Below are 19,348 nucleotides of genomic sequence, written 5' to 3' on the forward strand. Positions count from 1 at the left end.
TCAGCCCGAAACTGGAACCGTGATTCATCGAACCAGCCTAATGTTGCCAGTCCTCTAGGGATAGTTCGGGCAAACAAGGCCAAACACTTAACGATATCGCTCATGGAGAATATTGTTGAGTGTGTATCCACCTTTATTCACGTGATGTCAGATTACAACTGTTGCAGGTCTGGATATTTCCAAAGCATCACAGTACAGTGGCACCACCTACCATTTACTGCTATCCCATGACTTTTGACACCTCAGTGTGTATTAAAATCTTTCACTCAACTTCACATGATATTTAGTCGCTCTTACTCCATGTTCTTAATGAAGTTTTTTTCTTGCCATCTGTGCACAGTGGGTGGACAGATTACCTTCTTTCACTGAGTTTGCTGTGCAGGCCCCGTTAGATCTTTCGCCTGTCCTAAACGCATCTTTATTTAAACACATCTTCATATTTATTCCTATGTATTCTGGTAAATGGTTAGTGGCCTGTTACGGATCCTCAGAACTGAATGGGAGTTCGGATTTGGGAGTGTTAGATGACGAAGACTGGGCCTTTTGTCTTGAGCTGCCCACTAGCATCCACGTCCACTCCTTGGTTTCCAAGATTCAACTCCATGCACTGCAGAGGGTGTACTGGACTCTGGTGAGGATGGGCAAATTAGGTAGAGTGAGTTCGACCTCCTGCGCTAAATGTGGCACCTATGAAGTAGGTTTCTGACACAGATTATGGTCCTGTTATTTCATCTACTCATTCTTAGGTGTATTGTTTTTTTTTTTTCAAAGAATCTAAAAGGACAACCATCTTTGTTCAGTTGCTGGAACCACTGAGCTCAATTGTGATTGGCTACTGCACCTACTGTATCCAACGGTCAGTGTCACCGACCTGCAAAGCCTTACTATGCCATTAGCCCAGGCAAGGGAGCTTACACTACCTGGATCATTGCACCTTCCATCTCTTTCAATGACTACCCCAAAACTCCTCCTAGGCACACTATGCACTAACTTAATTTACCTTCTGTTTCTATTATTAAATTTCATGACACTTTTCTCCTACCTTTCCTTCTTTTTCCAGCATCATATTTCTTCTTCTAACATCATTCGTTCCCCTATTCTAGGCTGGAGCAATGAACTGTTTTCTGCACCTACACTCACAAGACAGTCGCACCCACAATGCATCCCTCCGTTTCACCCTGCTCCTTCCTATAGCTAAAGGTAACATCTAACCCTACCCTAGCCCTGTGTAATCACCACCATTTGCCCATGCTACACCCTAAACGTTTCCATCCAAATATCTCCATAACCCTCCCCTTTTGTTATGCACTATGGAATGTGAGACCTGTTTGCAACTCACTTGCAGCAATCTACGATTTATCCATTCAATATACCTTAACTTTATCAGTACAGAAAACTGATTTACCTCCCCTTGTAGCTCTCTCCCGAGTATGGGAGTCTCTCTCAGTCACTCTACTAGATAGATAAGGCGGCAGATAATGCACCCTACGTTCTCCACACTGTACCTTCCAAATCGTACTCCATTTTACTTTCTTGCACAGGACGTGTAACTGCAGCATTGCGAGGGATGGGGGAACAGTGGAAAGATGTGGCGGGGAGAAGACCAAGGTGACCTAGCATGTGCCGGGTCCCTTTACTAGTAATAAAATAGAAGTCCATATATAAAATTAGAATGCAAATCAACAAAAAAACAATAAAGAATTTATAAGTAAAAGTCAGTATACAAATCAGATGCAACTCGCATTGAGATTCCTCAAAGACCACAATTATCAGGCCTATCACAAATCCCAGATTGTTTAATGTTTGTTGGTGGCTGTTATGTACTGTGACAGGAAATCTCTCAACTTTGAGATATGCATTGTCTCTTTAATAGTTGTGTCTCGACTGCGCAGCTGAAGTAGCCCGTTCTCCAGCGTGATATCACTGACCAGCACTGTGAACATGACCCCCATCTCATCGTACCTGCAACCAAAAATTAAAACTTGTTTATGACTTCAGTTTTTGTTAACCTAAACTTTTCTTTTTTAACTTCTAACAGTTTACAATTTACCTTTGTGCCATTTAAGATTATTCACTGAATTTGAAATCCTAAAATTTCAATAAAATTGGATAAAAAGGGGTTAACATTTTGACCAGTAGTTAGTAAATTCCCACCTAAGCATTGAGTGAAAGAGAACCAGGAGATGTCAGGTGCACACTTGCTTTAAGGAAAATGTCTGAAGGTTATGTGTGTGATATTGCTAATTGTGCACACTGGGCCTGATTCTGACCTGCCCGCGAGCGCTGAGCGCTCGCAAGCGGGTCGATGGTGCCCAAGTGCGCATGCGCACAACGGAGGCGCCTCCGGCGTGCGCATGCGCGAGACCCGAATAACGACGGCCAAGCCGTTGTTATGGGTCTCGCACCAAAGGGGGCGTGCTGTCGATGGTGATTGACAGCACGCCCCCTTTGGTGGGCGTGCCAGGGGCGTGGCTGCCCAGACGTAGGCGTTCCCATGGGAACGCCTACCATCTGGGGCCGGCCCCACTGACATCACTAGTGATGTCAGTGGGAGTGCTTTTGGGTCTATGGGCTTGCGGCAGCGAGACCCTACCGCAGGGTCTCGTCGCATGCCCGATGGTCGCGATGGTCTTGACCATCGCGACCATCTTTTTGGCCGCTCGCTATAGCTGTGGGTGGTCACCCACAGCTATGCGAGCGGCCAAGAGGCCGCTCCAAAATGAAGGAGGGACGGCCCTGATTCAGAGCGAGCGCTCTGTCAGAGCGTCCGGCTCTGAATCAGGGCCACTGTTCAGTAAAACCTGGCCTGCACCATGAGCAATATCACACATATATTCCTATCAACCACCAGCATCAGCCCCCCACTCACTTTGTAAACAGCTGCTCCATTGGGGTCTGTAGAGTATCCAGGTATCCAGGCCAGACAGAAATCCTGCTCTCTCGCAGCTCATCAGACAATCCCTGACAAACCTAAGAGCCACAGACCTGTGTTATTGTGTTAATCCCCCTTCAGACTCTCAGTACTCTCTAGATAAACACCACTAGTGACTGAAAATTATATAAAAATCTAAAGGAAATCTATAATAACAATGGCTTCTTCACTAATGCATTACAACAGCCTTTTTTTTTAAATAAGATGGTGCCGACTGCGCTTTCGATATCCGGTCAGATGTAACTATGTCAATATTCATAATGCTAAGAAATTATCTTCTTAAGAACATGCCATAGCAAAGCAATTCAGCAATGCAGAACACTAACTGCATAGCACTTCACAGTAAATGAGAAAAACTATCTTGCAGACTGTGGCAGATTCCAAAACACTGATAATCTATGTGAAGTGAACCAGCAAAAAAGAATTATGTCTACAAACCAGACGTAAATCCACAGCAGGACCTTTTCCCAAGTCCACAGCTACTTTGATAGGGGCTAAAGACGGGTGAATCTTCAGCACCTGAAACAGAACAGGAGTTAGAATTATACAACACTGATATTTTTCCAGGAACTACCCTGCTCGTGACTATCATTCCGAACATCAAATGGTGTATATAACTGAAAATAGTTTGGTTCAATTAATTCCCCAAAGGCGTTCTAGATTACACGTGGTCTTCCTTTGGGACAAGAGGCAGAGGTTCCAAAACCAACAAGGAAGAGTTTATTTCCTTACAGTAAATTGCAGTATAGAAGTGGAATGTGCCATCACAGAAGGAAGTAATGGACATAGATACATGCTGGGAACTTTAAAGAATTGTCACAACTAAAAAAATAAATTGCTATCTACCCTGCTAAAAGGTAGGGGAGATTACAAATGATAATAACATTTTGACTGACACCACCACACATCTACTCCTTCAGGCAGATCTAACTAAGAGCTATGCAGTAGCATCCTCAATAAAAGGAATATACCTATACTGTTAGGTTCTGATTCAGCAAGGATCGCAAATGCAATGGCAATAGCGATTAAGCGCGCAGTCTCACTGCGAAGATATGCTAATCCACTGCGATCACTATGCCGCCGCAGCACTATATAAGGACGCGCACTTTACTTTACACACATCCGTAATGTTTAGCAACACTGCAAAACCATCGACTACCATCGCAGCCTCACGCACACTTGCACAAGCTCTGACCTTACTCAGAAATTGCTAACCTCGTCGAACGCTACGAGTACTGCATATGACATTGCAGTGGATAATTTATGCACGCCCACGTAACAGCGTTCAAACGCACTGGCAGGCCTGCATTTCACCGCCCCCCAAAACGGCACTTCCTGTCAATCACTGTGTGATGGGTCTGCGTAGTCACTAATCTCAGTGGCTGGTTCGCGCATGCGCACAGCTAAGCATTCGCAGAATGCAACAATTGGCCTATTGCGTGTGTAATCGCAGTTGCAATCTTTGCTGAATCAGGCCCTTAGTAGCAAGTCTAGACTTCCGATATCCGATTCTCTCAACAAAATTGTCAGGGATCACATCAGTGCCCCTGGCACACCAGTCTGGGATAGTTTCTTTGACATCAAAAACATTACATTTTCCAACACATATGCTGGCCATACACTAGTACAACCAGCATAAGATGCGATTCAGCATACGATTTCCCTTGAACTCCCCGGCAGCTTCCTGGGAGCCCCGTCCGTGTGATTTGGTGCTTACGTTCATATGATCTCACGTACAATCATTCGCCCCGATGCATCGTGTGTCTGACTGTCTGAGCAGCCTTTTTTGTTAAAAAAAGGACTGATGCATGCACGGGTGAGGGAGATCCGTGATGCATGCACCTGTCTTTATTAAAATAAACACAGATGCAGGGATGGTTCAGTGAGAACCATCCATCCATTTGTGAAAATTAAAAAAATAAAATGGTGTGCCCCCTCCCCCTCCAAAGAGCAATCAGCCCCGGGCTTTTATTGACCCAGTGCTGGTTGTGCATCATACGGTTGACAAACGACGTAGGGGTCCCCCATATCTAAGCACAACCAGCACCGGGCTAGTCAGAACCAGCCCTCGTTGCCAAAATATGGAGGACAAACGACGTAGGAGTCCCCCGCATTCTGCGCAACCAGCACTGGGCTCTGATTCGGTCCTGGTTCTGGAAATACAAAGGAAAAAAATGCGTAGGGTCCCCCTGTATTTTCCAGAACCAGCACCGGACTTTTTCTAGCAGGGGGCTGATGCCACAGCCCGGGGAGCCCTTTCACCGGGTCACCAAGCGGAAACATCAACCCTGACCGCTAGTCAGACCAGGCCGGGGATCCCTGGGGACCCCCCCCCCACTAGATGGGCACCCCAGGCCCAGGCTGATAGCCCGGGGCTATTGCCATCACCCCTGGGGGGGGTCCGGTTGATAGTGTATAAGTGTAGTGTAAAATAAAAAAAAGAAGTGAAAACATTGTCTTTACGAGTAGAACTGCAGGTTCCAGCAAGCCTCCCCCGCATGCTGGTACTTGGAGAACTACAAGTACCAGAATGCGGAGCATTAAGGGCCCGCTTGGTACCTGTCGTTCACCTGTAAAGAAATGTTTAAATAAACACAATACACACACCATGACAATATAGTTCTAATACATACATACATACACACTCACACATACTCACCTCTACATTATCTGGACTGGTCCTCCTCTCCCTGTAGATATCCTTGGTCTCGGTAAAACAAACAAAATAAAATATCTGACCCACAAACTAGGTAACATTTTTGCTCAGACCTTTGTAGTGCCATGTCTGAGCGTTCATTGGCTGAGAGAGGTCAGCCCACGCCTCTCTCAGGAGTGGTTGCCACTCCCAATCTGCGCACGTCTTGCATAATGGACATATTAAGTATTCATATTTTGTTCAATACATTTACGTTTGCTACCCGACATATCCCACTAGGACTTTTATACTTAAACACCATAAAATTGCATTTAATCTAATAGCTGCTGAGGTTTGTCAAATCCATGTGCTGAATTTATGCTGCCACTGTTTGGGAGAGTCACATTGCAACATAGGGGCATATTCAATTAGCCGCGATAAGCCGTTTTCGGCTAAAAGTTTTCGCCGGTGACGTCATTTCCCCGTTCTCAATTCCAAAGACTTTTCGCCGGTGCGGAAGGTCAATGCATTGGAATAGGTGAAAAAGATTCGCCTATGAAAAGCTGGCAAAAAAAAAGTGCAGAATTGAGGTTTTGGGGTGCAAACTTGCGGAACCACCCTGCACCCTTGGTCAGCCCCCCAAAGGGTGTCAAAAAAAGTTACACCAAAAAAAATTAAATTACCTTAACACCCCAAAAAAGTACTTTGATTTTTTTTTTTTTTCGCCCCCCCAAAATGAAAGTTGGGGGACAAACTTAAAAACTAGCGAAATAGACTCCAGGGGCGTCCCCAAGTATGCCCCAGGTGTTTTTAAGATTGCAGGTGTTTGCGGCAGGTGGATTTTACATTTTTTTTTTAAAACTTCACTTTAACAACTTCAAAATATGCCAGCACCCATTTTCATGTACCCCAAATTTGCTGGGACTAATTTAATTATTTTTTAAAAAAAACTGTTAAATGCTATTCACCACTTCTGCAAAGACGCTAATTAGCAGCTATTGAGATAATTTAAGTACCCCAAATACCTTCAGCAGGCCTATTCGGGGGTATCTATAGTGATCCCCAATGTCAGTGCATCTTTTGGGGGGTGTCAGGCTGATTTCCCCAAATCGGACAGCACTTTTTGCTGGATTCAAATTCACCATGTTCCGTTTTCGCGGATACTTTTCCGCAGGGAAAACCAGCGATGTTGGCGAAAAGTCCGGCATGCGAAACGTACAGGACTTTTAGTACCTGGTTGAAAATGCTCCATAAACAAAAAAAAATTGTTTATGCAGTAGCTACACAAATGATACCTTGTTTATTTACACAGAATACCGTTAGTCTGCCTCTCTTCTTAAATGGCAAACATCTACCCATAATGATCAAACACATCATTTTTTTTATTGGCATAAAAAAAAAAACCCAGAAAACAAATATGTATTTTCCTACCTACATAGATTCCCCCCCCCTAAAAATAAGGATTACACAGAGGTTTTCATAATAAAATCTGCACTTGAAAATCCTAATCCTCTAGATTGTAAACTGTGATGCGCAGTGCTCTCCCCCCTCTGTACTTCCTATGTAATCTGAGCACTGCATTATGTAATTATGAATATGTACAGTTATGTTCCCGTTTGCACCTATGTACAGCACTGTGGAGCCTGTGTGACACCATATAAATAAGAGATAATAAAAAGTAATAATAATGTTTAATTTTTAGCTAGTTTACCCCACTTTGAATACACAATGTGTAGGAATAATACAGTGGCCCATCAAGGCATACCATACTGAAAACTAGAAAACCTACTGCTTTTAAATTTAATCCACGATGAGGGAAGTTCTTGGCATTAGACCTGTCCAGAAAACTTACTGTTTACTGTAATGTTGGGAGTAAATTTTCTGATTAAGATCACATGTGATTACCAGACAAAAATTACTAAGGGGGTACATTATTTGAGAGAGGGAACTTTTACAATTTACAGTCGGGTGCATAAATATTGGGAAACTGACTGACTGAATTTTCATATTTTGGCCTCTATTCACCACCACAATGGCTTTGAAATGAAACAAACAAGATGTGCTTTAACTGCAGACTTTAAGATTTAATTTGAGGGTAATTACATCCAAATCAGGTGAACGGTGTAGGAATTACGACGGTTTCTATATGTGCCTCCCACTTTTTAAGGGGCCAAAAGTAAATGGGACTATCAACTCAAAAGCTATTTCATGGACAGGTGTGGGCTATTCCCTTGTTATGTCATTATCAATTAAGCAGGTAAAAGGTCTGGAGTTGATTCTAGGTGTGACATTTGCATTTGGAATCAGTTGCTGTCGACTCTCAATATGAGATCCAAAGAGCTGTCACTATCAGTGAAGCAAGCCATCATTAGGCTGAAAAATCAAAACAAACCCATCAGAGGTAGCAAAAACATTAGGTGTGGCCAAATAAAACGGTTTGGAACATTCTTAAAGTGAAAGAACGCACCGGAGAGCTCAGCAACACCAAAAGACCCGTAAGACCACGGAAAACAACTGTGGTGGATGACAGAAGAATTATTTCCCTGGTGAAGAAAAACCCCTTCATAACAGTTGGCCAAATCAAGAACACTCTCCAGGAGGTAGGTGTATATGTGTCAAAGTCAACAATCAAGAGAAGACTTCACAAGAGTGAATATAGAGGGTTCACCACAAGATGTAAACCATTGGTGAGCCACAAAAACAGGAAGACCAGATTAGTTTGCCAAACAACATCTAAAAAAGCCATTACAGTTCAGGAACAACATCCTCTGGACAGATGAGACAAAGATCAACTTGTACCAGAGTAATGGGAAGAGAAGAGTATGGAGAAGGAAAGGAACTGATCATGATCCAAAACATACCACCTCATCAGTGAAGCATGGTAGTGGTAGTGTCATGGCGTGGGCATGTATGGCTGCCAATGGAACTGGTTCCCTTGTATTTATTGATGATGTGACTGCTGACAATAGCAGCAGAATGAATTCTGAAGTGTTTCGAGCAATATTATATGCTCATATTCAGTCAAATGCTTCAGAACTCATTGGACGGCGCTTCACAGTGCAGATGGACAATGACCTGAAGCATACGGCAAAAGCAACCAGAGTTTTTTAAGGCTAAAAAGTGGAATGTTATGCAATGGCCAAGTCAATCCTCTGACCTGAATCCGATTGAGCATGCATTTCACTTGATGAAGACAAAACTGAAGGGAAAATGCCCCAAGAACAAACAGGAACTGAAGACATTTGCAGTAGAGGCCTGGCAGAGCATCACCAGGGATGAAACCCAGCGTCTGATGATGTCTATGCGTTCCAGACTTCAGGCTGTAATTGCCTGCAAAGGATTTGCAACAAAGTATTAAAAAGTGAAAGTTAGATTTAGGATTGTTTAGTTTGTCCCATTACTTTTGACCCTCTTAAAAAGTGGGAGGCACATATATAAACCGTTGTAATTCCTACACCGTTCACCTGATTTGGATGTAATTACCCTCAAATTAAATCTGAAAGTCTGCAGTTAAAGCACATCTTGTTTGTTTCATTTCAAAGCCATTGTGGTGGTGAATAGAGGCCAAAATATGAAAATTCTGTCAATGTCCCAATATTTATGCACCTGACTGTACTTTTTCAAATGAAGGCGCCCCCTGAGAATGCAAGTGGACATATGAGAGATATGTAATATTTAGTGCCCATCCCATCTCTGGAAAACAATGCTTTCTGTAGTATGGGGTGATACTGTAAGAAGCCATATCATTTGAAAGAATGGACTCCGCTCTTTCAAATGAGTGTGCCCCTGTCCCCCATGACCTCATTATTTTTCTGCAGTATAGAGGTTTTGTCTAGTGATCACAATGATCACCAGAAAGTAACTTCTAAAGGGGCACATACAGTAGGTTGAAAGTGAGGACTTCTCTCTTTCAAACAAGGGAGCCCCCAAATCTATAGGTGCCAGGCTAAGAGAGATAGTGGACTTCCAGTCCACCTCTTCAGATTCATACTTAGCAATTAAGTGGTTAAAATCGAATACACTAACCTCCCAGGTATACAGGCCGACAATTTAACAAGGGTTTGTATAAGACACCCAAGACAACCATATATAAGCTGGATAAACAGCAGCTAAGACAACATCAGGCAGTATTTTGAACCAAAAACATGAGAAATAAGCCCAGGCTCAATATTAGTGGCCTAGTCATCATAACTTAAAAATCAATGGAGGTAATTAGGTTTAGAACTCGCATGGCGTTCTACCCAATTACCGGAGGAATTCATCATTCCTTCTCTCCATAACTATCTATTCCGAAAAGCTGTCAATTTTGCGATGACAGCTTTTCAGGAAATAGATAGTTATCCCTCACTACACTAACTTACCGCAGCTGGAATCTGTGCTGCGCATGCGCTGTTACATTCTTAAAACCAACGCATGCGCAGCACTGCCTACATCTCCGGTAATTTTGGTTGCCCCCCCAAACCCCCCCTCCGCATACCTCCCCCTGTCCCCGACTTACCTACCCGCTGCAGCGCCTCCAGCTCCAGGAGCTGTTGTGACACGTGTTCTCCCAAAAGACCACAGTACAGATTAGAGAAAAAAAAACTTTTTTTTTTTTTTTTCTAAACTTTATTGTGTTCTGCTGGGAAAACACAGTGTCCGAGCAGCCACCGGAGCCAGAGGAGTTACCAGAGCAACGGAGGAAGATGCCGGGGACCTGCCCAGCTGAAAGCAGGTGTCACCTGTATTCGCCACCTCACAGTGGCGAATAGTAACTCCATCAAATTCCAAAAATACATAATTTCGGAATTTAATGAATAACATAATTTCCATATCCCCATACTAATGAATGGGGAGTGTGGAAATTCTCAGGGGGACTTAACCAGGAGATATCAGTGATATCTCCTGTGTTAAGTCTCTTCATGAATACTAAAATAACGGTAATCAAGGGAAATGTCATGAAAAACTTTATTTTAGTGTTGATGAATAGGCCCCTTAATATCATTATTTGTTATATAAGAATAAGAACCTTTTGGCATTACTTACTATTTTTGAACTGTATTTATTATGCACCAATACTTTGCATTAGAATTATTTAATTTGGCACTGTATACCCTTTTTGTGTACAATTTATACACTTTAATCATTAGTATACACTTCAGCTTTCTATATGTACAATCACTTTAAATGCATAATTTGCCTTTCCATCAACTATAAAAATACATCTTTGTGGGCGTTTTTTTTATTGTTTAACTAATAGAAAGTTATACAAGTTCTTACCACCTACTCTATAAGTTCTGCCAATGTTCTGTGCAGAGTAAATGCCTATTTGTTATGTATATTCCTCTTGATCAGGATATGTATGAACCCACCATCCTCTGTTGGTCTTTGCCCCGTGACAACTGGTTTTCTGTCAGCTGCAATGCGTCAGATAAGTATGCCAGCAAAGCACGGTCCAGATCACCACTCACCCACACAACATGTGGTATAACAGACTTTCTGCCATCCCGGCCCTGAGGTGAAAGAGATTGCAAAGGAAATATAGTCATTATAATAAATATGGCCTTTATTCTCAGATAGGTTAAAAACAACATGTGAACAAATATGAACCACTGTATGTTACATAAAGGTTAAAACCCTGCTTGGGTCGGACAACCTACAGGTGATAACTCAGAGCCTACTAGAATGCAAAGTAGGCAGTATATTCTGGCAAAGCATCAATGACCCAACGTTCTCCTCTCTCATGGGGATAGTCAAAGGCACTCTTCCTAAATAACCTGCATCACATGCCCCCTGGATTTGCAGAAGGGTGCTTCACCTTTTACAGTGACCTGATGAAGTATCATCGACCAAAAGTTACTATAACTCCACTGTGCTACACTGCATCTACCTTTGGCAGCAACAGTAACCCTCTACACCAGAGGCATTCGACATGTGGCCAATCAGCTGCTGTGAAACTACACATCCACATGCTATTAGGGCATGCTAAAGCTGTGGCAGGGCATGCTGGGATGTGTAGTTCCACAGCAGATGGAAGGGTGCATGTTGAATACCCCTGCTCTACACAGTAATCTCTACCTCTTCCCCTGTCAATGAGAAAATAGATTATATGAGCATGCAATCTTCCTAGGTGAATACAGAGTCTGAGTTATCAGGTATGAAGGTTAGTAGTAATTGAGCAATGACTGATTCTAGATACTGCTTTGAGAGCTAAATCCCAATATTTCTAGTCTGACCTGTACTAATGAGTTTGAGAAGATGAATTAATTTGAGTTCTTTCAGTAATAGTAGGCAGGAGTCATTTCCATCTAAACCTGCTAGTTGCTTTTCAGTGTGGTTTTGTATTTGGGAATGTGCACTGGAAACAAACACATTTTCTAAAGATATAATGCACTGTGAACTGCATATTCTGCGGTTATTAAATCACTTCTATTGTTATGTCATGCTCAGACACTGTTCATGTTGCCTTAATTTATCCTCTCAAATACTGGAATACAGCTCCAGATATTGAGGTCTGTCTCTTAAGCTGGCCATCCACTATACAATTTTCTGTCAGATATCTGTGCAATCTGGCTGGTTGGAATGAAAACATGGTAATGTATGGGAGCCAATGACAATCGTCCATTTGCTCACAAACACTGGAAAATAGCCAAAAATGGTTGTTCAGACAAATTGGTTAAAACACACAAATGTAACCAATTTGAACAATTTTTGTTGTCCTTTTTTCAGTGTTTAAAACTATATGATTGACTGTCATTTGCTCCCAGATTGGACAGACATGACAGAAAATTGTATAGTGGATGGCCAGCTTTAGATACCTACAACTCATGTAGCACATCTGTGGAAAGCAATTAATTGTATGTCTGCATCCGAGTTTTAATGCCAATTTAGTTAATAATAAATAGAAAAATATAGATCTAAAACATACGTGGAGTTTAGCACTGCCCCCACAATGCATCTGGGTCAGGGAAGTGTCATCCATGCAGCAGAGGCTCTCAATCAGTTCCTTTCCCCAGGGGAAGTGATAATGTATGACAGACATATTGTCCTGATGGTCACTGCTGAATCTGGACGGCACCTGGGAAAACTGGACATTAACAGAGTACAAGTCACCGCCGGAAGAGAATTTTAATAACGGCAAAATACTCCCAATAATGAAAACAAAACTGATCCCTTTTAGCAAATCAGTGGTCTAATGGGGAGTAGATAACTTATCTGTGGAAGCAGTAAAAAGCAGAATGTGGTTACATGCTGCCGGTGAAATACATGTCATTGCAGTTTTCACATGGACTAGTCCCTAACCAGACAAATATAAAAAATTGGACTTTTGAACTTGTGTCAAATCATTTTCTCTCAATTCATTGGGGTTCACAGGATACAACTGGGCATAGAGATTGCAGAGGTAGGAGCTTGATCACTTTACAATAACCATCAACCTCCTCTCCCTTTATATCCCAATTGTTTTAAAAAGATTGTAGTCCCTGACAGCCAAAGTCCCTAAGGACAGAAGCGGGAATACACAACAAGAGGGAGAGGGGAGAACAACGGAAACAAGAACAATGAGCACCAAGGATGGTTGTCCAGAGTATCACAATGGGCTGAAAGAACATAATTTATTGAATACAAAATTTCCATTTTCTGACAACCAACTGGAGAACACTGGATGCCGTGTCCCAAAGCGGTGCCTAAAGAAGGGTACACAGCATCTTATGTACTTTGAGTGGCACCTATGGATGCAGAAGCATTAAATTGAGGATTTTGTGACGGCATGTACCAAAGAACACACAGCTGTTCAGCTGAGACCCTGTGCTGCGCCGACCAAGAGGCCAATCTGGTGGAATGAAACCTCAAATTGTCAGGGACAGAACTTCCTGCCCCATTGTAAGTCTGGCGAATTATATTACAAAATATGATCTGTCCTAAGCAAATCCCTGATCCTAAGGCCATCAATCCCTCATCCCCAAATAATGTCAAGAGAGTTGAGAGATCCCTTTTACTCTGGAGACTTATACTTATATACAAGATCAGCCTTGTCCTCTTGAAAGAGGAGGAAAAGAGTGCCACAAGACAGATACTCTCCTAGCTGTGGAAATTATCAGGAAATAATTCTTCCATGTAAGAACATTTAACTTCCCCTATTCCAAAGGTTTCAATGGAGAGTGCTGTAAGGCTGTCTCCATCATACTGATATCACATAAAGCTACTGGTGGGATGTATGGAGGTCACAAATGAATCACTTCCTGAGAGAAGGTCCACACTTCAGGTACATAATGCTGACAGTACATTTTAGATTTAGGGCTATATCGATATGCCAACATTGTGATCATGTAGACATTGTGTATTTTGACATAACGTCCATGTCGAGATTCAGAACATGTCGACATTCTGAATGTCGACATAACATATCACACCTGCTTTTGAGCCCTGAGCATGGTCTGAATCCCACAGACAGAAAAATAATTTGCTTTAGGAATCATGGTTTCAACAACCATGCAGTCGACAAAAGTTAGGTGAAGGAAGGGGCCCTCAGGTTCTCACTTAACAGATCTGGCAGATTATTTCGGAAGGCAGGCGCCAAATTGGACCCTTTGTACTGATTAGAATGTCTGTGAACCAAGACCTTCTGAGTCAGTCTGTCCGACCAGAATGACCCTAAAGCCCTCTCTTAGGGGTATATTTACTAAAGTAAGAGATTATAGGAGTGGCGATGTTGCCCACAGCAACAAATCAGATTTTAGCTATTATTTTCTAGAAGGTGCAAGTTAAATGTTAAGTAGAATCTGATTGGTTGCTATAGGCAACATCTCCATTTCTAAAAACTCTTACTTTAGTAAATATATCCCTTAGTACCTTCTTGATCAACTGAGCTAGATCAGTAAGGAACAGCCATGTCGTCTACCATAAATGCCTGCGGATGCCTTGTTCTAGAGCTCCACCTTGTGGTTCAATAGAGATCCCATCATGATAACATCTGGTCTACAATCTGTCAGAAGACTTCCAGATTAAGAGACCCCATTACCTGGGGTAAAGAATGTGTTTGCTTAGGAAATCTGCTTCCCAGTTTTCTACAAAAAAAATAAGGTGAACAGACATTTGTCTATGGGTTAATAAGGACTAGTCCCTCCAGACAAAAGCTCCCTCTCTGGTGTCTAACAGGAAAAATAAAAAACAAAAAGATAGACTATGAGGCATAGATCATCCACAGAACATAAGCCTACAAAAAGGCTGGGTATCCTGCCTTTAACGACTGACTGTCTGGGTAATGGTCTGCTGTCCCTCCCAGATTTTGCAGGGTTTTATTTTTATACTTTGACTTTTTTTCATTATTTTACTGGAGCCAAGTTGTTAAAAAGTTATCCACAAAGCCAAATATTCCACTGTCTAATTATTGCTAAATGGAGGTAACATTTAAACCAAGTTATGAAACCTACATGCATTTGCATAGTTAATTAAAACGATGGGAGGAAGATGTATTTAGAGATGGTGGTATATGATTGATAGTCAACAAATCATTTGCTGCACCAAGATGTCACTCCTCCTTTTCCGATTTATCCTTAAACTGATATTGGACAATATAATTCTTAAGCAGAGGTTCTAGATCAATATTTCACTCACCCTCTGCCACCAGAGCAGTCGGTGACGCAGCCAGTAGTCTCGCCACTGACCCGATGTTTTTGCAGAACTGAACCAAGTGAGCGAAGCCACAGTTCTCTCTCCCATCCTGAAATAAAAAGACACCATGCTTTTGGGATAGGAAGTGGAGAAATCATATATAAAAATGTAGCAGTTACTGTCATATTATTCCTGCCACCTGAAATTATAAAGTTTACTCTTCTAACCACAATTTGTTTTGGACTTTAGTTGTGAAATTTGAAACTCTATGATTGACAGATAAGTAACACACTTATATATATATATATATATATATATATATGATTTATTTGTGAATTGTTTAAACAGCTATTTCACAGTTCCACCATGTTTTATATAGACCAAAGACCCTATGCCCCTCCACCACAATCCCTGACAACTTCTGATGATATGCAGCATGCATGTGCTTGGAACATTCATACTGCCCTTTCATTTAAATACTAGGACAACACTTTCCTCTATTACAGATATTCAATTGCTCTATGTGCTTAATGGTTGAACAAAATGGTGACAAGCCTTTCTAAATTGTAACATTATAACCCCCCCAGTTGTTATAGTCTGGCTGCATGAACCCCCATTGCGAACTACCAGGCTGACACATTTGATAGGAGTACAAGCTATATAGGATTAATCTGCCACTTTGTGGTATGCCAAAAGCAATGCTTTACCAACCGAGTGAGAGGCAGGCCATTATGTTCATCATCTGAGAAGGAATTAAAACATTTGCCAACTTCTGCAATGCCAAATGGTAGTTTCCTATTAACCAGCTCCAGACAGGGGACATAATGCAGCAAGGCACCTGAAACACAGACCATAAAGAATATGGAATGATTACACTGCTGAGTCATTTCTCTCCACTTAGGATAGCTCACCAGAGGTTTAATAAAGTTACAAAAGCATCCAGAATCTGTTCCATCTAAATTATCAGGTGAAACTTTAAGATAACATTGAAAATATTATTACAGGATAATTTCACCCACCATAATAAGAATAATCCACATGATTACTTAACCAAGTGTACAATGTTTATACCATCTGGTGGATCCCTCACAGCCTTGGCTGTTCAGTGCACTGCTTCTAGCAGTGTGCTGTTGGTGGTCAATACACACACCCCTAAATCGAATAATAAGACTGAACGGCAGGAGCGAGGATAGTGCAGCAGGCTACCACTAAATTTTACTCGCTCCTGGTAAATTGTACTGAACATAGACCACGCACTAACAGCAGGAACGAACAAAGCAGCACAATTCATATGCAAGAAGCAGGGGAACTCACCAGATCCCAGGTAAGTAATCTTTTGGGATCAGGGTTTGCTTATAATGTTCCAAAACTGAATTATATATTAAAGAATTGGTCTCCCCTTGAACCACCCTCCACTCTATGCTACCACCTATGCCCATATAAAAGTCAGGTGGGATATTCTCTCCTCATTACCTTAAATGGTGTCTTGGGGATGCCATCAGTGGAGTTAGAAAACTTTTGATATGATCCACAAGACTTCATTTAAGACTGAATTTTACACTCTGGTTTAAAACCCAAATATCCAACTTATCTGTTGTATGAGAAATCAGTTACCGTAGGACCTCTGTACTCATTACCATACAAAAGATCTTGGCGAAGGGCTCCCAGCTGTCCCACATGTTCCTCTAACATTGCAACCAGCTGCTCTTTGGTTAAGTCTCCTTTTTGTAGTAGTTCTAGCCAAGATTCAGGACAAATCCTTAGTAATGGTTTTCTTGCTGAAGTGGAATCTCCTGGTAAATGATGCAAGGTGTCTATAGAAAGAACCTGTTCTCTCTTCAGCAGTAGCATACTCCACCATTCGTTTATCAGGTTCTTTTTCAGCTCGATGCCCAAAGGCCCCAGGCTGTGAAAACCTCTTAGAAGAGAGGTTGTGGTCAGCTTTTCTCCCAATATAAAGTGTCTGCGCTGACACAAGTCAAACAGAACATCTTGTAACTGATCTGTAGGCCCAGCTATATACCATCTAATCCTATGGCATAGCAAACTTTTACATACTTCTAATGCTGTCCACCTCTCCCTTGTCCTGGTCACTCGGATCACATAAGAAAACATCAGAAATCCAGGTTACATAGATTGACTGTCTCTGTAAATAGCCACATTGCGTGCACCAAGGAAATTTCCTGTATCAGAAAAAAAAAAAAAAATACTATAAAAAACAAAAACACTGGAATAATAGAAAGTATAAAAGTACATTAGTATATTTTACTTGTTTGTTGGTAAGAATAAGCATGCTCACTAATGGGGTAAAATATTTGGATATGGAGATCATTTCATAACAATGGTGAAAGAGCAAGAGCATGCTAAAACTCATAGCAACCAATAACATAAGAACTTAGTGGATACCTGATCGTTAGCCACAGAACAATCTTGTTGAATAATTTCATCTTATTAAGCTAGGTCAGTTCCTATCACCTTGAAGCAGATGGCTCATAATAGTTTCTCAGCCTTCCCCCAACTACTCACAATATACTGTTTGAGTCTTTAGCTAATAAATGCGTACAACTTGCTAATAGCTAGGAATACCTGATAAAGTTTTCCCATAGGGTGAATCCATCAATACAATGGTTCATCAATGCAGGAGGAATAAACAGGGCCACCAGAGCAGTTAACAATCTCATGTACAACAATAGTGCTTGAACTTTCCCAAGCTCCTTGCTTTATTTTCCAAGTGCCATCACTCTAGTGATGGGTCCTGAGCCATGCAAACCGACAGGTTCATAGCAGCTATATACATAACCAGCTCTGCCATTGGTCACAGTCTAGTCACCTTACTTTGTTTTTCTTGGATGATAGAATAAATAGCTGTTATGTCAGAAAATCCCCTAGTGTTATAGGGCGGTATTCAATTGTTATAGTGCGCCCGATCTCCCGTCTAAAGTAACGGGAGATCGCGGGGCGCTATTCAATTGTTGTATATATTCACACTGACCAAAGTGCTGGGCTCGATCGTGAAAAGTGCCATCTGGGCGTCCAAACAGGTCACTTTTCGCCCATTTCAGCTCACACCCCCATGGGGCTGCGAGCTGAAATGGTGCTCCAGCAGCTGATCGCGTCCGACAGGAGCAACAATTGAATAGCTCCTGTTGGGTGATACAATTGAATACCGCCCTGTCATATTAGTGGATGAAAACAATACTGCCATTAGCAGCATAGTATGATATAGCAGAGGTTTCAAAATACTAGATAATAATAAGATCAGCATGACCACTCCCAGTCAATATGGGCAGATATTTTGAACAGGTACAGTCAGTATATTATTAGATGCCTCTAAAATAAGAGTTCTCATCCTGTTTAGTTCTACTGTACAACTATCTTTTACAAATAAAGTTTACCAGACAACTGACCAACATGGCTTGGCTTATATTTTATAACATGGATAGTGGAAACAGTGATGGGCAGTGCTGTGCTGGGTAGCTGGACAGCAGGTCAGCACACAATACCAGTATGCAACAAAATATTTGTGAATAATCGCCTACAAGCAAACAACATTGTGTATGTATCTATCGTACTCACACTGTGGAGCTCATTTTAAATCAATGTTAAAAAAAAAAGTTACTATGGAAACAAATAAAACAAGGACAGCAGGACACTGCCTCGCAGGGGATGTGGGTGGTGGCCAGGCTGACTGCCTGAAAGAGAATAAAGAGTAGTGCTCGCTATACATTGCATACAACCGTGGCGTGCACTCCTCACCTTTCCGTTTAATACTGTAAATATCACATGACATTAATAAATGTTACTGCACATACTCCTAACAAAAAGACAGTTATGCTGACCTACAACTCTGCCCCTTCTTCTTCCATGTGCTTTTAAATGAAGCATCACTTGAACGCCCTTTGCAGCATAAAGGTTCCATGCGTTCCAAGCCTCAGGAAGCATGGATGGCGCTGTACATTCCAAGCTTCACACCATGAAAAAGAGAACTACACTGTGCGTTCCAAGCCTCACTATGAATAGTATAGCACTGCTGCAGCGTTGTGCTTTAAGCCTCAGTCTGAATGAAATCTGCCCGTGTGCTGCGACTAGCCGCGCCGGCCCCAGGTGACAGGGGGCGTGACCTAAACGCGGGAAGGCGTGGCCACGCCCCCTTAGAAGGAAAAAAATAATTTCAGCACAAAAAAGGGGGG

At 41.9% G+C, this 19,348-nt stretch overlaps 1 protein-coding gene across 4 annotated transcripts; it reads right to left on the reverse strand.

Moving 5' to 3' along the window:
- Positions 1 to 1,720: 1,720 nt before the first annotated feature.
- On the reverse strand, positions 1,721 to 19,083 carry POLG2 (DNA polymerase gamma 2, accessory subunit). Of its 4 annotated transcripts, none has more exons than XM_088444183.1 (9): positions 18,998 to 19,083; positions 16,796 to 17,341; positions 15,870 to 15,996; positions 15,162 to 15,267; positions 12,475 to 12,633; positions 10,919 to 11,059; positions 3,371 to 3,451; positions 2,870 to 2,970; positions 1,721 to 1,962 (listed from the first exon to the last, which is right to left on the reverse strand). In XM_088444183.1, the coding sequence occupies exons 2-9, from the start codon at positions 17,271 to 17,273 to the stop codon at positions 1,797 to 1,799; spliced, it is 1,359 nt and encodes a 452-aa protein (XP_088300309.1). In that variant the 5' UTR covers positions 17,274 to 17,341; positions 18,998 to 19,083; the 3' UTR covers positions 1,721 to 1,796. The 4 variants fall into 4 exon arrangements, with proteins under 4 accessions (XP_088300309.1, XP_088300308.1, XP_088300307.1 ...); XM_088444182.1 differs by having other exon boundaries at positions 16,781 to 17,341; XM_088444181.1 differs by having other exon boundaries at positions 12,475 to 12,624; positions 15,866 to 15,996; positions 16,773 to 17,341.
- Between the last annotated feature and the right edge of the window lie 265 nt (positions 19,084 to 19,348).

The sequence above is a fragment of the Taudactylus pleione genome, unplaced genomic scaffold, assembly GCF_031769625.1.
Source record: "Taudactylus pleione unplaced genomic scaffold, aTauple2 ptg000351l, whole genome shotgun sequence".
Taxonomy (NCBI): domain Eukaryota; kingdom Metazoa; phylum Chordata; class Amphibia; order Anura; family Myobatrachidae; genus Taudactylus; species Taudactylus pleione.

Excerpts from the sequence above, each read along its gene's own strand:
- POLG2 (XM_088444179.1), bottom strand. The coding sequence starts at position 17,273 with ATGTTTTCTTATGTGATCCGAGTGACCAGGACAAGGGAGAGGTGGACA. Across the intron at positions 3,452-10,918 it reads GCAAAGACCAACAGAGGATG|GTGCTGAAGATTCACCCGTC; the intron begins GTGGGTTCATAC and ends GTTCTGTTTCAG. Across the intron at positions 2,971-3,370 it reads CTGCTGTGGATTTACGTCTG|GTTTGTCAGGGATTGTCTGA; the intron begins GTTTGTAGACAT and ends TGTGGCTCTTAG.